We start from the raw sequence: 19730 nt of genomic DNA on the forward strand, positions 1-19730 counted from the left end.
GGATGGATGGATGGATGGATGGATGGATGGATGGATGGATGGATGGCTTTCTGCTTTGTTTTATTTCAAATAAATTAAATTCTACTTAAAACTAGAACTGGGAGAACCAAAGTCCACATTTAATAGATTTATTAAACTTGACTAAATGCATAAGACATTTTTAAAGAAACAGTGACCCAAATTCCATTTTGTTCCTGATAACAGACTTTTTTTTCCTGAAATAATAATAATAATAATAATAATAATAATAATAATAATAATAATAATAATAATAATAATAATAATAATCACAAAAATCAGTCCACTTTGTTTATTTTTGCTAAAATGTTGCAAGTTTACTTGTTGAACAAGTAAAGAAAATCTGAAAAATTTTGTTCATTTTTAATTAAAAAAAAAAACATAATTCTGTGACTTATGAACACTTGCAACATAATCATTTTGGCCCATATAACAAATATTTTGGACATCATTTTAGTTTAGACCATCCCAGACTTTTCCTCTTTAATTAGCGTCAGATAAAGAGAAAGCTTTCTTTCACACATTGGCTGCTTTTCACTCATGTTTGGTCCACTTCTTGTATCTAGCAATGACAACTCGCAATTATATTCACACCTCAATTACATAGGCAACACAGAAAATGTGTGGATAAAAAGAGTTCTTGTTTAGATGAGACTAGAATGGAACTTTGCAGCCAATGTGTAAAATGTTCTGTATAAAAAAATAAAAAATACTAACACACTACCACCTTAAACACATTATCCCCATGATAGTATAAGGTGATGGCAACACTATTTTGTGGGGAGACTTTTTTTTAGCTAAAATAGTAGAACTAGGGAGAGTGTTGCAAATTTCAGATTACATTGAAAACCATCTGTCCCTTCATACCTCTTCACAATTATTGACAACTTTCTTATCAAACTCAATGAAAATTGTTGTTTGGCAAAATATGAAAAGGTTAGTGGGGTGGGAAGGTACATTTGAAAGGCACTGTGTGTATTTAACAAATGGATGCCAATAAAACAAATGCTCTGAAGTATGTTGTTTTTTTGTTTGTTTTTTTTTTTGTTTTTTTGTCTCTTTCATATTTTTCAGAGTCACCTAATGAAGTATAAAGAAATTGTGTATTTTTGATAGATTGCTAGCAGCAAAGGTCCTAAAGATCCTGGTTTAGTTTGATTCTTTTGAAAGGTTCCTCCTATATGTAGAGACAACACTGGAATCAATAATTTTTCTTCCTGAAGGACTCATTGTCTTGATCTTAGTGGCCTACACAACCAATTTAAAGAAAAAAAATGTTTTGAAATGAAAATGTTCAGGTACTGGAGTGAAAATGCAAGAGAAATTTAGGAAAAAATAAATAAAAAAAGTATAGCAACATATGCAGAAATCAGATATCATTCAATACTTTTGCACAGTGCTTTACTGAATGACTGAAGACTCACAAATATGTCCATATTTTGCATATTCAGATTTGCAAACATGTTTTTTTCTAGTTCATCCATATAACAGATGGAAAGCACATGGCGAGAAGCTACCTCTGCCATATTCCTCCTTATGTCAAGTGGCCTATAATGTTAGGACATTTATCCCAGGAGAGCTACATGTAGCAGCTCAGAGCAGAATCAGAATCGGTCATGACTGTTAGACCTCTGCAATGAAATCCTAAAAGGTCTTCCACAGCATTTTACTATGTAACATACAACTTCTCATTTACCGACTACTTCTACTCTGTTAAGTGTTAGAAATAGGTTTCATCACAAGGCAAGAAGACTGCTGGGCAATCAGCAGCACATTCAAAAAAAGAGGCACCCAGAGAAGAGGAAGCAAAGAGGAGAATAATGAGCCCTGAGCCAAAAGGGAAACCTTGAGCAAAGATAATTAAGTTGAACATAATAACTACATAGTGTAAATTATAGAATACCTATGTACTAATTGACATTCTGTGCTGACTACGTTTGGTCTTCCGCTGACTGACGTTTGCAACAAGCACTTTCAAATGATTTCTGTGCTTTTTCCAATATGACTTCACAGAGAATCAAATCACTTTCTGCTTGGGGAGACACACAAATCACTCAGGCATTTGGTGATTCTCTCCCTCTGCTTGTCAGCTTTGCAAAGTAGTACCATTTATGTCAGACTCTTGTCTCTTTCCTGCACTATATTAAATCAGCACTGGGAAGATGGAGCAGTTTCCGATCCTACATGAGTTTGTTCACTTAAACCATAAAAAAACGACATGTTAGGCTAGCAGCAATGGCCATGATCATTATTATTCTGTCGCTTGGGGGCAGTAGAAACAAGTCAAGTTCATCAGTACAATAATAGCGTAACATTTAGATTGTCTGCAAAATTAAATGTGATCGTTTTTATATTTTTAGAAAAACTAAAAGACAAAGATGTGAGCTACAACATGAGATGAAAAAGAGGTAATAAAGTTAGAGAAAACCCCACCGGGCAACTAAGTAGCAGGTTTCATAAAAACTAAGATAAAAATAGTCTCAGCAGAACAAAAAAGGCAGCACATTGTGCATAAATGAAGGAGCTGGTTTGCATTAGGAGGAATGAAACCTTCAGAGTATCTTTGATGTTTTTTTACCCTAGGTGTTTCAAGACAAATTGTGTTTATGTGCAAAGTCTGCAAGACTCTTATTGTATGTAACTGTCTGTGTCAGCAAGTAGTCAGGGAGCTCATGAGAGGAAATTCAGTTCCTTCAACACACAGTCAACATTTCTACAGCTAAAAAAAACAGAAAAGATGAAGACTTGAGGAAACTGAGCATGAATTATGCTTGACAGCACATATATACCCACATTTCTATTCATTTGAGTCACATCAACAAGTTTATTTCTATCCAGGCAATTCAGTCCAAAAAGTGAAACCAATATATTTACAAATTCATTTCTGACATAAAATACTTCCTGGTTTGCTTTGGTCAATTTTGCTATGGATATAACTCTGAAATTTGTTATTTCTGTGCCTTTTCTAATGCATGTTTTCCTTCCACTCATCTTTCTGTTAATATGCTTTGGTACCGAAGTCTGCGAGCAGTCAGCTTCATTTGCAGCTTCATTGATCTTTTGTGGCTAGACCTCCTTGTTGTCAATGACTGCTGGTGGACAACTGTCAAGACTTAATCTTGAGCAAAATTTTATGCAGTAGAACATTTTCCAAGAAGCTGAATTTTGGGCTTTTATGAGCCATAATCATTCTTCATAGTGTGAGTGTGAGTTTTACTTAAAATTAGATCTCTTGAAATAAAAACAATTTTATTTGTGAAGATTTGTTTTGTCCTACTCCACATGGTTTCGTATTGGGTTTACATTGCAGTAGGAGGGATGAAGGAGCGGACCCTGAACAGAGATGATTTATAACGGAGGAGGAAAGGAAACCAAAGATGTGGTGAGGTTTAAAGTGATTAATGGAGTGTTTCTGTAAACAGAGCGAGCATACTGTACCTGCTTGCCAAACAGATGAAGAGACAAAAACATGAATTTTTTTTTTAATATCCACTTATCTGATCACTTCATACTGTATCATTTCAGACTAAGGGAGGCAGGCTAATATTGATGTTTTCATTTTACACTCAATTTAATGATTTGCTCTTTCTATGATGATTGCACTGTACAATAGAATGTTGTTTGTTGTCCTCTGATCAGAAATTGATCATTTTGTTTTGTTTGATCTGTCTACTGTATGCTTTATTTGAGTGAGTGCTTACTATGATGATTCTTATTTCCCACTGGAAACAAATTTACCCACATTCCCTTTACTCTTCATTACAATGGTAATACATATATGAGTCCTTTCAGCATTGGGAGTAAAACTTAATGTGCCAATTAGCTGACATGTCTCTCACATAAAACCATCTTTGAGCTAAAAATCTACAGTAGGAATAATAAGCAATTTTCCAAATATGGTAAAACTGGTATAACCCACTGTGTTCAAATGTAGTTTGATAAAGGTTATGCAAAACAGAATCTAAGGATATAATTCATATATATATACTGCATTAAAACTTGTAACAAGGTATATTATTAAAATGCAGTCAGGCGTATTTGAGATCAAGAGCATATCATTTCATTTCCTGCAATTTCACCACTTACAACCTCCTTCTGCTTTATCAGCTCAACTGAGCTAATTAAATTCAGTCACTGGATAAAATGCAGCTGCAGCTGACTTTGTAAATGATTGACTGAGTTTTAGCTGCCTTGTTTGAAAGCACTGATCTTCTCAGAAGCATTCAGAAACACCAAAGTCAGTCACAGTTTGGAATCCAAACTATTTTCCTCAATCTCTGCTTCCTTGAGACAGTGTGACTAAATGGCTGTATCCAATCACTGTGCTGAATCACGAGTGAAGGGAGTTGCAAAGTGAATTTTTATAATACCCCACAAAAGACAGAGCTTGGACTGAAAGCGCGATCCCAGCAAGGTGAAATCCACTTTCTAATCCCTCGCCAAAATCTCAGCTGGGAAAATAAGAGAGCTGTTCTTCCCTTGGTTTTATGTTGGTGGGTAGTGAGAAAACTACAACTGCAATAAGAATCCTCTCTCTTTTCTCCAGCTCCCCCACTGACACTTCTTCTCTTCAGCTACTGCCAAACTCCAAAATCGCTCTGGCTGTGGACAAGCATACAGTTAATAAATCTAACAGCCAGCAGGGAAGAGCTTGCAATATAGTGTGTGTTTGTAAAAGTACCTCTATGTGTGAAAGGAACCGATAGTGACTAATAAAAGTAGCCATGTAACAGATGAAAACAAAGTCACTCATAACTGCAAAATGGTGAAAAAAGATATATAGTTTTCAAAATGTTCTACAAATCTAAAACAGATGAATAAAGGTGGTGGCTTTGAAAAAAGATAAAAATAAAATCTAGTAAATCTAATTGCCCTCAGATGTCTCTTTGTGTTTGTCAAAACTTCAGTACAAACACAGTTATTCAGTGAACCCCTCAAAGGATTGTGACAAATGGNTAATATGCTTTGGTACCGAAGTCTGCGAGCAGTCAGCTTCATTTGCAGCTTCATTGATCTTTTGTGGCTAGACCTCCTTGTTGTCAATGACTGCTGGTGGACAACTGTCAAGACTTAATCTTGAGCAAAATTTGATGCAGTAGAACATTTTCCAAGAAGCTGAATTTTGGGCTTTTATGAGCCATAATCATTCTTCATAGTGTGAGTGTGAGTTTTACTTAAAATTAGATCTCTTGAAATAAAAACAATTTTATTTGTGAAGATTTGTTTTGTCCTACTCCACATGGTTTCGTATTGGGTTTACATTGCAGTAGGAGGGATGAAGGAGCGGACCCTGAACAGAGATGATTTATAACGGAGGAGGAAAGGAAACCAAAGATGTGGTGAGGTTTAAAGTGATTAATGGAGTGTTTCTGTAAACAGAGCGAGCATACTGTACCTGCTTGCCAAACAGATGAAGAGACAAAAACATGAAATTTTTTTTTAATATCCACTTATCTGATCACTTCATACTGTATCATTTCAGACTAAGGGAGGCAGGCTAATATTGATGTTTTCATTTTACACTCAATTTAATGATTTGCTCTTTCTATGATGATTGCACTGTACAATAGAATGTTGTTTGTTGTCCTCTGATCAGAAATTGATCATTTTGTTTTGTTTGATCTGTCTACTGTATGCTTTATTTGAGTGAGTGCTTACTATGATGATTCTTATTTCCCACTGGAAACAAATTTACCCACATTCCCTTTACTCTTCATTACAATGGTAATACATATATGAGTCCTTTCAGCATTGGGAGTAAAACTTAATGTGCCAATTAGCTGACATGTCTCTCACACAAAACCATCTTTGAGCTAAAAATCTACAGTAGGAATAATAAGCAATTGTCCAAATATGGTAAAACTGGTATAACCCACTGTGTTCAAATGTAGTTTGATAAAGGTTATGCAAAACAGAATCTAAGGATATAATTCATATATATATACTGCATTAAAACTTGTAACAAGGTATATTATTAAAATGCAGTCAGGCGTATTTGAGATCAAGAGCATATCATTTCATTTCCTGCAATTTCACCACTTACAACCTCCTTCTGCTTTATCAGCTCAACTGAGCTAATTAAATTCAGTCACTGGATAAAATGCAGCTGCAGCTGACTTTGTAAATGATTGACTGAGTTTTAGCTGCCTTGTTTGAAAGCACTGATCTTCTCAGAAGCATTCAGAAACACCAAAGTCAGTCACAGTTTGGAATCCAAACTATTTTCCTCAATCTCTGCTTCCTTGAGACAGTGTGACTAAATGGCTGTATCCAATCACTGTGCTGAATCACTAGTGAAGGGAGTTGCAAAGTGAATTTTTATAATACCCCACAAAAGACAGAGCTTGGACTGAAAGCGCGATCCCAGCAAGGTGAAATCCACTTTCTAATCCCTTGCCAAAATCTCAGCTGGGAAAATAAGAGAGCTGTTCTTCCCTTGGTTTTATGTTGGTGGGTAGTGAGAAAACTAAAACTGCAATAAGAATCCTCTCTCTATTTCTCCAGCTCCCCCACTGACACTTCTTCTCTTCAGCTACTGCCAAACTCCAAAATCGCTCTGGCTGTGGACAAGCATACAGTTAATAAATCTAACAGCCAGCAGGGAAGAGCTTGCAATATAGTGTGTGTTTGTAAAAGTACCTCTATGTGTGAAAGGAACCGATAGTGACTAATAAAAGTAGCCATGTAACAGATGAAAACAAAGTCACTCATAACTGCAAAATGGTGAAAAAAGATATATAGTTTTCAAAATGTTCTACAAATCTAAAACAGATGAATAAAGGTGGTGGCTTTGAAAAAAGATAAAAATAAAATCTAGTAAATCTAATTGCCCTCAGATGTCTCTTTGTGTTTGTCAAAACTTCAGTACAAACACAGTTATTCAGTGAACCCCTCAAAGGATTGTGACAAATGGCATTATAACAGAAAAAAAAAAAACAAAAAACAAACAGATCAGGAATAAGGTCATGCAGGGGTACAATAAGCAAGGGGGATTGGTCTAATCAAAGTCAAGACTCAAATCCAATTGAGAATATTTGGCGAAACTTACAATATGGTGTTCATAAATGCTCTCTAATCAACCTGGCTGAGTTTAAAGTTATTCTGTAAGAAGAATGGTCCAAAGGTTTTGTTTTTCCATGCATGAGTCTGGCTAAGGTGTAAAAGAAAAGAATGTGGGTCTAATTATTAAATCCCAGTAATTTATACACAAGTTGCTGATGGTTTTAACATGACAAAACATATGAGAATTCAGATGATTTGAGGCATCTTACCTGTTTTGTTAATCTGAAACATTTGCCTTTGAATTTATTTAATAGACTGAAATATATTTCCACTGCGTGATGAAAAGCAGCAAAAAAAAAAAATAGTTTCAAAGTGCAGGGTACATTATTCATTATCACATGACAAACTGATGACGAGGCATCAAAGCCATTCCATATTTAGGTATGGATGTTCTTTGCCATGTTACGGCTGAAAGGATGGGTCATATAAATTGACATGCAGGTGCACGGAGGCGCAGGGTTTCCTGCAGCATGCAGGCAGCTCTCTTGTCAGAGGTCTACTGAGGCATGACATGTAAAGCCACACACACTCGTACACACACACACGAACACACGCATCTTCCCTCTCGGCAGCCATCTACCGCATGACGACTGATAAAAATATCACAGGCCCTATCAGGCAATTAAACAGGGAGACACAGCAGAGTGTGCTGGCTGCTTAATGGCTTCAACTTCCCCACAGAGAAGTCACTGTGACTGGCTGTCTGGGGGGATTCAGACCCCTGATGGAGTGGGAATCAGAAGGAGGGAGAAGCCCTTCCACTGGTCACAGTGAACAGTTTTCCTGTCATGTGCTGGAAGTTTCTTAGGACAGAGGCCAAAACTAAAAGTGGAGTTGTTTTATTCATTTAGCAATATATAAAGTGTTGCCTCTGAGTGTTTAATATAATAAAAAATTAATTGCTTGAGCATCAATAGCTTAAAAAAGGACAAAAAAGTCAAAGATTGAACTCAATCATAAAAATATATATTTCCATCCAATGAGTAAACAATGAAAAATGTAAAAAAAATAAAATAAAATAAAAAAATAAAAAAAATAATAATAATAATAATTATTATTATTATTATTATTATTATTATTATTATTATTATTATTATTATTATTATTATTTCCAGCATATGAATCAGAACTGAAAGTTCGAGAACAAGGGGGAACAGGTGTGCAAGTTTGAATTGCGTTGGTTGGGAATTCCCTTCTTAATCCTAAACTGTAATTTTAGTTGTATGAAACTAACTTTTATAGGTTCAAACAAAGAAATTATATTTTTAAGTACTTAAAATAAAATAATGTATTCTCTTTTTTCCACTTCACATTTGTACCCTGCTTTCAGTTGGTCTACTACATAATATCTCATTGAAGTAGACTAAGGTTTGTGCCTAAAATCAAAATAACATTGTGACAAAGTTGAAAAAAAACTACATTTTGTATATGTAGGTTATCATGTAAAAGGTCCAGTACAACATGTTTGTTTTCTCAATTAATTCCAGCATTCCTTATAACCTTTTCAAATCAAATACATTGATTTATAATGTTTCTATATTTTATACTGACATAAAAATAAGGAAACATGAATCAGACCAGCTGTTGCTGATCAGATGTCAGACAACTATCTCCTTTGTTGAGACACCCCTCACTCTGATCTTGGGGCTTTGTAATCAATGAACAGCTCAGCTTTGTGTCGCAATCACTACCAAAATTGGTTTCGCCGTGATAAACAATTCTCAATCACCTCCACAACATTCCTGGAAACGTGGAAACGTTCTGACTCTGGAAGCCAGCCTGCCTGCACATGTGTGCAGCATCACATAGGTGACGTATCTGCACTCCATAATGGACATTCTTGGAGGCCAAATGGACATTATCAGCAGGCTGAATGAGGTTGGTATCAGCTCCATGTCTCAGCCCCTGCCATGACCACCACTCTCACCTCAGCATGGGTTCTTTGATGAACTCCATATCACCTCACACAATCACAGTGATACAAGGTGGCACCGTCCTGGACATGGACAGAGACATGGCTCTGTGTGGAGTTTGTGTGCAGCCGATACCGTTGTGTACTTGAGAGACAAAGAAAGAGAGGCAGAAAATAAATCAAAGAGATACTGCAAGAATAAAAAAATAAAAAACAAAGTGAACGTGTGTGTTCAATGTTCCCTCGGTTTGGGCTTCAGCTAATGGACAGAGATAGTACGTTCTCCATTACAGAGCAGCATTGCCGATGACCCAAATGGACACAGACATTCTCCATGGAGGCGGAGAGTGTACTGAGGAGGGAGTGTTTTGGAAAAACCTCTCAGATATGAGCAATACAGAAAAAGTGTAATATTGTACTTGTGAAACCATAAAAATTCTGACATGGATAAAGCCTTTTGAATTAAACAGGAAGGTTTTCAATCAGAGATGAAAATATTAAAACATCACAATCCTAAACTAAACCAAAGCTTACTTACAGTTCTTCATATGTTGGCTAATCTGAAGAATGAGGAGGTGGATTAGAGGTGAATTTGTATTTATATCCTGGAACATTTTTGCATATGTTCCAGGATATATGCAAAAATATATCCTTGCATATATCCACGTGAAAATATATTTCACGTGGATTTCAGGTGAAATTGCAACAAAAAGCAGTACGTAATTGGAAAGTGGAACAAAAACAACATAGTTTGAAAATTAGTAAATGTCATAAGAGTGTGACATGGAAATGCATCCAACTTGCTCTCCTGTAATACCCGTAAATGAAGCTTAATCAGATTCATTACAGCACAGGAAGCAGTAATTTTCAAGACTTGCCACAGATTCTCAATGTGATCACTTCCTAAGATGAATACCCTTTATATGCTTAAGATCTTTGATCTGCTGAAAGGTGAACTTCACCCTGATTATTTTGCAATCTTTAAACAGCCTTTCCAAAAGTTAAACTTTGTACTTATTGCCCTGTCTATGCCTTGAGGCAAACTTTAAATGTCCTCTTTCTGACTTTCTTTCACCACTGGCTTTCTTCTTGTTATTCTTCCATATATTTGTAAAACTAATAATTTTCCTTCCAACTACTTAAAAGACCTAAGCTTTGGATCTCCACAGCTGTTTTGAAGTTACTATGTTAAAGTGGACTTTCCAGGCTTGGTAAGTTTGAAGTTATGCCACACTCTGTCTGTTTTTAAAATATACATCACTTTTCTTAATCAGCTGATTATGTCAAACTTCTCTGGGGCATACTGAGAGATGTTGCTTAATCAGTGTAGATGTCAGTTATAATAAAAGACAGATAAAGGCAAATATAACACAGAATGAAAATCAAAATGGGGAAAATTATGTTTACATAATAGCACAGTATCTACTTTCCTCTGGTAATAACATCGAGAGTAAAAGAGCCGCCAAAGTCACTTGTGTTCCTGCCTGCACTTCCTCCACAGCTCAGCCTCCCTGTGTGTGTGTGCTGCAGACAAAGATATGGCTCTCAAAGGGGCCTGCACAGAACGGCTCAAAGGCTCCCATTTCTGCTTGCTCCTCTCACTTTCCCTCAATCACATTTTTTGATGGAAAAAAATCCAGTGTACACATTTCAACATGGTGTAGCACTGACAAAATGACTCATTACGCCTTGCTTCACACTTCCCTCTCCCCCTCCCAGGATTTTTCAAAATGGCTGGCACCTCCTTGTGCTGGTTTCAGTCCGTCACCCTGCCTTTGCAGTGACCTTGAGACGGAAATGAAGGCAGGATGTCGCTCCTGTAACTGCTGCAATACAGTTTCTTTCTCCCATTTGATTAACACCCACAGAGCAAAATGTATCTCATTTACAATGACAGCCAGGGGGAGGGTGGAAAACACCCTGTTCATAACTATCAATCACAATAGGATTAGAATGTTTCTCTCTGGTCCTTTTTATTTCTCATTAATTAAAGTTGTTAATGAAGCACAGAACTGATTCATGACAACAGAAACTTTTTATAGCATCTACCGTGATTAGTCCAGCAAAGAACAATGTATAAAAAAACATTCTAAAATCCCTAACTCTCCTTTATGTTCCCTCTGTTTCATTAAAAATATAGTACAATTTTTCATTGTTACTGAGGTGCATGGCCACTGGTGACAAAGAATGTTTCTGGCACCAAGATGCTCAGATTAAGTGATGTGACAATGTGTGACACTAAACTGTCTGTTGTGATCAACCACTTCTGATGGCAAAAAGATCCACACCGCCTGTGAAGAAACTTGAGACTGACCATGTGATCCAGAAGGAACGCCATTCTTCCAAGTCTCGGTGGAATAAAGACGCAGACCCAGAAATAAATTAATCAATACATAAATGTGAAGCTGTAAAAGTGGAAGGCAATCGTACTGTCTGGGCTGAATTAATGAGGTGCTTCCTTCCATCCACATCTCAAGGTTTTTAAAGCTCATCAGCCATCTTTACCGTCCACTAATATCCTCTGGCTGAGCAGAGGAGGCTGAAGGAAAAAAAAAAATCAAATGCCAGCCACTTTTTAATAGAAATTAAAATCTGTTGAGCTTAAAGTGTCTTATTTTCAGTGGCTACTCATGGCTCAGCTGAGGATGAGGGTGAAATCAGGGGATCCCAGGGCAGAGAGGTCGGACCACATCCAAATCCTGTCCCACTCTGACCACCTGAGCCTCTGCTTTCACTGCTCTCTTTACTGGCACCTGACTCAGGCAGCACAGAACCAATTTGTTGCTTCACACCAATTCAAGTTGCACTTACCCTGCTGGGTTACACCTATTCTCCTCTCACCTGTAGGACTTTTTTTTTCAGTACCAGAGGCGATTACACAGAAATACAGCAAAAGTAACTTTACAGTTTGCTCAAACTAAAAAAAAAAAAAAAGTATGTTGCATAGAGTAATTGGCAATCCATATGGCTAACAGGACTTGTGGTATATTCAGCATTATCAGGACAGACCCAATGCCATTTGCATACAAATTGGCCAGATGGTACCTTGTTGTTATGACAACGGCACACAGCTCTCAGAATTCATTTGGAAGTGAACTATAAAAGGGGAGCAGCCACCAAGAACCACTATTATTGATGAAATTCCTTTTGCTTTTATATAAAGAAAGGTGTTACTGAACCTTTTTACGCACCTGAAGCTAGTCACAATACCAGAGTCAATATGTAGATACACTGACCGTGATACTTTGGCCTTTGTATTAAATGGTGAACAAACTATTTCAAACCCTCAGCAGACAATATCTGAAACCACAGCCAAGTGCTTGAATATAACTATCCCGCCGTGATGCTCCAATTTCAGGGTTCTTGTTTTATAAATCATTAGTAATTTACATCCAAGAGACTTTTTATAGAGCATTGTCCTCTTTCAGGGTTCCCTTGATTTTGTAAAAGTGTGTGCAATTCCTTGCTATGAGTCATGTCAAATCCTGAGAGCCGGGGAGAGAAAGCGAACTCTGCTGACGACACAGCGTCCTCTACTGGCAGAGTGTGGCAATGGAGTTTACACAACTGCTCGCCTGGCTGAACAGATATTTACTGATGCTTTTCCTAAGTCATTGTGGCTCAGCTTACTGGTCAGGTAAATTGCTTTGCGTTGGACTCCATGAGAATTCTGTTAACCCAGCATAATTATATATTTCATAAACCCCCACGAGATGTTAGTTTAAACATTAGCCTCAGTGCAACAGTCAAACCATCACGGGAAACTGTTTGTAGCCCACAGAGGAAGCAGCTTCTGATCTGTGATAGGTTTTGGTTTGACCCCTCAGCTGATTTATGAAACACATGTTACTTTTTCCTCCATAGTGTGTGAAATATTAGACTTCAATGACTGTCCTGTTACAGATTGTCAGAAACAACTGGCTCAAACTACTTCAGTCTGGACTGAAACACCTGTATCAGCAGCAATACAACACTGAGGGTGTATTAGTATGTGCATGTGTGTATTACATCTCAACCTGAGGGTGGGAGCTAAAGGAAGGTGACACATTGTGCCTCTCTAGCATATAAAAGGACCCCTCTGCCCTCTTGTGCAGCGGCATGACAGTTTTGTAAGTTTCTCCTCCACAAACGTGCAACATTTCTCAAGGTCACAACTTGCCTGCAGCATCGATTCTTGCCAAAGCAGCATCACACTAATTTGTCACTTGCCATCCAATTCAACATGGCAATTCGATGGGGACTCTGCGGCGCGGGGAAGATAAGCCATGACTTCAGTGTGGCCCTGAAGACTCTGCCGGCTGAAGATCATCAGGTAACAGAAGCAAGACAGCTCACTCCAATGTCAATATTCAACTGTGTGTTGTATTCAGAACAGAAGCAGAAACATGTATTTTGTTCATTTTGCAGATAGCAGCCATTGCATCACGGAGCAGTGACCGTGCCAAAGAGTTTGCAAAGAAGCACAGTATTCCAAAAGTTTATGGAAGTTATGAGGAGCTGGCCAGAGATCCAGATATTGGTGAGTGAGAAGTTTAAAACAAACAAGCTGTGCAAATAGGTTTTTGCTGTCAGCTAAAGATGAAACATCTGTGTCCTTAGACATTGTCTACCTGGGAGTGCTACACACAGAGCATTGGAAAGTTGGTCTGCTGTTCCTACAGGCTGGGAAGAATGTCCTGTGTGAGAAACCCTTTGCAATGAACTCCAGACAGGTCAAAGACCTGGTGGAGGCCGCCAGGAAAACCAATGTGTTCCTGATGGAGGTAAGATAGATTTCTGTCCATCGTCAAGTTTTGTGTAATTTATATTACACCACATCCCAATACTATGCATCAACCTTTGATTTTAACAGTATAATATCATAGAACAGTAACACTCCCACATTGCCTTCCTTCATTTAACACAGCAGTATACATCATTTGATCAATTCATAAACTAACCAGCAACTGATATTTTCTAGACAAGTCATGTCATTTCCAGCTGGTCAATTTATCCTTTCATAGGAAGAAAAGTTAAACAAATTGGTGTTGTCCCCAAAACCTAACTTAACCAGTCATGATACTGCTGAACTTTGAACCTTCAGGTCTCTTTATGCACACAACATTCAGAACAGGTCGTGGATCAGAAGCGACTTGATTTCCCCACCTTTTGAACCAATGTGACATGTTTTTTTCAGAAAGTCAGTCTTCATGGGAAGTTAGGAAAAAGTGACATCAGCTTAAAATTCACCATAGAGTTAAGAGATGTATTTTCTGTACAACCTTTTCATAATGACATGCTGATGTCTATCAAGCAGTTGGAGGTCTTGATTAGACAAATTGCTTTCCACGTAAAACTGGTCTCAACAAGACAGACTATGTTAAGAATTATAGTAGCAATTTGCAACATCAGCAAAAGTTGGGTTCTGCTGCTGTAGTGCTGGGTTGACTGTTTTGTCCCCTTTCAGGCCATCTGGTCCCGCTGTTTTCCAGTGCATGCCGAGGTGCGTAAGCTGTTGGCTGAAGAGGCAGTAGGGGAGGTGAAGCTGGTGAAGGCCTACTTCGGCTCCCCTCAGCTCCACATCCCTTGCTCAGTTGAGAAGGAGTTGGGAGGAGGAGCTCTGCTGGATATTGGAGTGTACTGCCTACAGTTTGTACTGATGGTGTTTAACGGCGAGAGGCCAGAGTCTGTCCAGGCCTCGGGTGTGCTTCTTGACTCGGGTAATTTTCAGCATGCAGGACTTGAAGGAGGGTGTGGGCTGTACTTTATTATTATTAACTAAAGAGCATGAATCAGTTAATCGCAAACTGAGCATGACTGAAGTGGGAGAGAAAAATCCCTGAGTGACACATAAAAGTTACTTACACATAAACTTCAGAGTAAACACCTCAGGCTGTAATTGTTTTAACAGAGAATCCAAAATTTATTATCATTATGAAAATGTCAAACTCATACAAATGCCCACATGAGAACAGTTATGCTGTATATCTGAGAGGAAAGACTTTGACCTTCTGATTATTATTATTATTATTATTATTATTATTTTCATTTTATTTAACCACAAAAATTGAAGCTGAATTAATTAATGCATCCATATTATTAATTTTTTATTATTCTGTTGATTGTCATTGCTGTTTTCATTTGTATTTCCTCTTTGCTCTTGTAGTCTGTCATTTCCAATCTACTGCTTAAACCAAATATGGTCTGGCTTTGTTAAAGTCAACTTTGAACTAGGGGGATTTTCTAATCTCTGCCCTTTTTAGAGCTAATCTGCCATTTACATTGATTGCAATCAGTCTCAACATGACAAGACATTTGAAAATAAATTACAATCATGTGAGAACTGTCCACTGAAAGCATTTTAATGCTTTGTATGTCACTAAAAGTATATAAATTTGTTTTTTGATTTTTGGCAGGAGTGGATGAGTCAGTGGTTGTGGTGATGAAATTCTCCAGAAAGAGGATGGCCCTCTGTGCCTTTTCAATAGCTGCTCGTTTTTCAAATGATGCCGTCATCAGTGGCACCAAAGGTTCTATTAGGGTATGTTTCACCAACACTGGGCAGAGCCATTTAACTTAATTAAGAAATAATGCATATGCAAAGACAAATTCAAAATAACTCTTGAAAAATCAAGTAGAAGATTTGAGACAAATATCTGATAACATAGTTAAGTCTGGACTGTTAAAAAAGCACCTTGCCTGTTCCCTTTAGGTGCTTGGGCCAATGCACTGCCCTACCACACTGGTGCTGAATGACAAGAAGACAGAGTACCCTCTGCCTGAACCGTGCCTTCCTCTGAACTTCACCAACAGCACTGGGCTTCGATACGAGGCGGAGGAAGTGAGGCAGTGCCTGTTAAAAGGTAGGTCAGGATGAAAGGGAAGGTGCGCATTTGTCTTCAAAAGATTACAAGGTTTGAACGGCTCAAACCACTGTTTCAAAGAACACCGCAATTCAGTGAAATAGTTGCATTTTTGGTGGCTCCTGAAGAAGCTTAAGATGAAAAATCATACACGATGTTACCTATCTTTCTGGATCAGTTTGGTTTCTGCTTTCTGTCCTTAGAATGTCCTCTACAGTAAGTTATTATTAGATGCTTGTTTTTACCCCTTCTTCCCATTTGCATAATCTTTTTATCCCTGCTTTACCACACTCTTCGCTTCATTATGAATATGTACATAAATTTTGCTGTGTTCCTGTCTCACTTTCTGATCGTCCTGCTTTGCTCGTCTGTTTGTGCAGGACTTAAGGAGAGCCCACGGATGCCTCTGGCTGACTCCGTCCTACTGACAGAAATCATGGATGAAATCAGGAAACAGGTGGGAGTTGTCTTCAGCCAGGACAGAAAATGACATCCTTAGTCCATCGAAGTGAATTCTTCCTCTCCTACAGTGAACCTGCTCAGAAGGGGCAGAGGGAGTCCTTTGAGGCAGAGTTTGGACTGTTAGAAGAAGCAGATCACACATAAGCCTGAACACAGTAATTTTGTTTGGGATTTACTACCACAACCAATAGATTAGAATAAATATGTGAACTGTCTGAATTCTTCATAAATAATTTTGTTGTCTCTGGATTGTCACAAATTTTTTTTTTGTAATGAGTATATTGGAACTCATGAATGATTTATTAAAACATAGATAAAAGCACATATTTAGTCAGAAAAATCCCATCATAAACAAATAGGCCAACTGTGTTGAGCTCCAGCATCATTTAATTCTTATTTGTGTCATTTCCAGATAAACAAAGCATTCATTGTAAGATCCCAGATAACACACTATGAGTGAAACATTGACAGAGACATTGAATCTATGTTGAAGCCTGGCATTGAAACGGATTTGAAAGTGGTCGGTGACTTGCATGTTGAATCAACGTTAGGGTTTCAACCATAACCGACAATATATCAATGTTGATTCAACCATCATCTGAATGTGGATCTACATGCACATTTGGGTTGATTTTATATTGAATAAAAGCTAAGGATTTATGTAAATTTTTCAGTCTGATTGGTCTACATCATAATATATCATTAAGGTTACTTCGCTGGTGTAAAACGCGCTATTTTATTGGCAGAGGATGGGTATCATGGGTATATATCATTCAAAATTATCTTGCATCAACATATTTCCAAAAATATGTGTATAAAATGTTAAAAATAACATGTCATTGATGTAACATTTTTTTAAGAAGAGATGTAGATCTTTAAAACATATTTGACTCCTTTTTGACTGTCAGAACAACAGTCTATTGTCCACGGAAGAACAGCGTTCATGAGGTTAAGCGGTTAAGCTTCATACTGTATGAACCAGGGAAACTGTCAATCAGCAATCAATTAAAATCATGTGTGCTGAATCACTGAAATATTTAAAACTTACAAGGCAGTGTGCCCTGAGGATCAGTGTTGAAAAACACTGGATTATACATTGGTATTTCAATCAATAGAGTTCGACCAGAAAATAACATTGATCAATGACATATTTTCAGCATTAAGTTAATTGGTTGGAATTGGATGATTGTTTGATAGTAGATCCATTGTCAATTGTCGACCTCAACCAAAAACCAACTATTCTGACTACAATTCAACATTGAATTACCATCGTGTGCCATCTGGGATGTGTGATTGATGACTCTAATAAAGAACTGATTGCAAACGTTTGTTTTATAGCATCATTTGAAGAGAAATATGGAGATGCTTCTGTTTTTCAGTGTCAACATCAACTGCATTAAAATACATGTACTTCATAAAATGATGTAAAAAAAAAAAACCCATCATGTTTGTAATAAAACAATGCATCATGATACAAGTGTTTTTAAATACTTCCAAATATAAAAATGATGTATTTTATAGACTAAAATTATAATCTCAGTCAATTACTGAATCATTATTTTACCAAAAGAAGAACTGAATGTATGTTTATGAACATTTCAAAACAGCTAGTAAAGGTAGATAAAATTTTGTGGGGGAAATAAAGGCTCTTTATTCTATTCGTTTGTTTAGTTCTAAAGGGTTTATCATTATTGGTTGAGGTTATTCAGGCCGGAGAAATACTTTTGATACAAGCTCCTGTATTATTGTTGTAATTTTTACTTTTTTCTCTTGATTTTTAAAGATCCTTATACTGACAAGCATTGCAAATTAGCGATGGCTATGCTAATGTTTAAACATATTAATTGTTTCTACTTGTCCATATTAAATAAATAAATAAATAAAAGCGACTTGCCTGCAATGGTTTCCAAGCATCCATGCATTCATGCTGTTCACATATTAAATGCACGTGCAAGTCCTTATTAGTGTGACGTTACTACAAAACCGACCATATAAAAGGAAAATTGGTGCTCTCTCGCCATCTGGTGACAGTGAACACCTACTACGCTACCTTGTGAAGGCAGAGACAGCTGAGGACACTTGACTCAACATGGCAACCAGGTGGGGAATCTGCGGCGCAGGGAAGATCAGTGATGACTTCACTGTGGCTCTGAAAACTCGTCCTGCGGAAGACCATCAGGTGGGTTTGTTAAGCTGCAGCGAAAATCACACAATTGAATTTCTTCGCAGTTCGGTGCAAAACATTATGTCGGGACCTCTGAGTAAAAGTTCAGTTAAAAATTACTTTCTGCTTCCGAGCTCAACGGACAAGCTTAAAATTTGCATGCAGTAGTTGGCGAGTTGTTTACAAAGTTGCAAATTACAGGCCGTGGTCGACATTTATTTGGACAAACTAGAAGCTCTTACCCTTTTACAGTAAAGTATGCAATATAGGGGCGTCTAGATGTTTCTCCCCTTTGTTTTTTTTTTCTTTAATCTTTCAGAAATCATTTTACGATCATTTGAAATGTTCAGTGCATCACCGCATATTTCTGCCCCATCTTGTGTTAACATAGGAATTTTCAATAAAATGGATCAACATTTATTGTAACATGATAAATTGTAATTGGAGGTCAAGTATGCTGTTGCAAGGTGCTGTTAAAGTAACAAAACATTTAGTTGGAAAATATTGTCCATGTCGAAATGTCACAATTTCATTGGAGTTTAATACTTTAACAATGTGTACTGAGGTCCTCAGGAAGGTGGTTGTACTGTAACTGACTGTACTTGCAGATTGTGGCTGTTGCAGCTCATAAATTGGAAGATGCTCAGGAGTTTGCCAATAAACACAGCATCTCTCGAGTTTACGGCAGCTATGAGGAGCTGGCCAGAGATCCAGACATAGGTCAGTATCCATTTGCCAGAGGTTTTTCAGTTTATTTTTAATTTAAAAACTTTGCTATACCTTCTGCTCTATATTAAATGTTTTCTTTATCCAGTTTTAATTTTCTCTATACATTTCATACCATTTCTGAAAAAGAACGAAGAGTACCATTCAGTTTTTGACCTGTGTGCAGATGTTGTCTATGTTGGAGTCGTCCACCCATACCATCTGAACGCCTGCAAACTTTTCATAAATGCTAAAAAGAATGTTCTAAGTGAGAAGTCGCTGGCCATGAACACCAAGGAAGTGAAAGAGATTCTGGACTCTGCCAAAAAGAACAACGTCTTCCTCATGGAGGTAAGCATGTTAGCAAACCAGGAAGAAAAAAATAATTTCTCTGTGTACTATTACACACTTGAACAGCTTAAAACATGTTTTCTCTCCAGGCTGCGTGGACCCGTTTTTTCCAGGCCTCTGTGCAGATCAGAAATCTGCTGTCCTGGGAGTACATAGGGGAGGTGAAGATGGTCCGTGCAGACTATGGTGTGCCACTGTTGCACATGTCTAGATC

The 19730-nt window shown here is 37.5% G+C and overlaps 2 protein-coding genes across 7 annotated transcripts in view; both read left to right on the forward strand.

Moving 5' to 3' along the window:
• Nucleotides 1-13095: 13095 nt before the first annotated feature.
• LOC103154711 (trans-1,2-dihydrobenzene-1,2-diol dehydrogenase) lies at nucleotides 13096-16884 on the forward strand. Its single transcript, XM_007576089.2, has 7 exons — nucleotides 13096-13304; nucleotides 13400-13511; nucleotides 13592-13755; nucleotides 14439-14691; nucleotides 15388-15512; nucleotides 15684-15834; nucleotides 16215-16884. Exons 1-7 carry the CDS (start codon nucleotides 13215-13217, stop codon nucleotides 16322-16324), a joined length of 1005 nt encoding a protein of 334 aa, XP_007576151.1. The 5' UTR covers nucleotides 13096-13214; the 3' UTR covers nucleotides 16325-16884.
• A 1429-nt stretch (nucleotides 16885-18313) lies between these two features.
• Nucleotides 18314-19730, forward strand: part of LOC103154714 (uncharacterized) — a 52013-nt gene continuing 50596 nt past the window's right edge. For 2 of the 6 annotated variants that reach the window (XM_016662967.1, XM_016662986.1), the window contains exons 1-3: nucleotides 18314-18475; nucleotides 19069-19180; nucleotides 19353-19516. In XM_016662967.1, the coding sequence (XP_016518453.1) occupies nucleotides 18386-18475; nucleotides 19069-19180; nucleotides 19353-19516 (366 nt within the window). In that variant the 5' untranslated portion in view covers nucleotides 18314-18385. The remainder of the gene's footprint in view (nucleotides 18476-19068; nucleotides 19181-19352; nucleotides 19517-19730) is intronic. The other 4 variants (XM_016662966.1, XM_016662982.1, XM_016662953.1 and 1 more) reach the window with 2 other exon arrangements.

The sequence above is a fragment of the Poecilia formosa genome, unplaced genomic scaffold, assembly GCF_000485575.1.
Source record: "Poecilia formosa unplaced genomic scaffold, Poecilia_formosa-5.1.2 Scaffold396, whole genome shotgun sequence".
NCBI lineage: Eukaryota > Metazoa > Chordata > Actinopteri > Cyprinodontiformes > Poeciliidae > Poecilia > Poecilia formosa.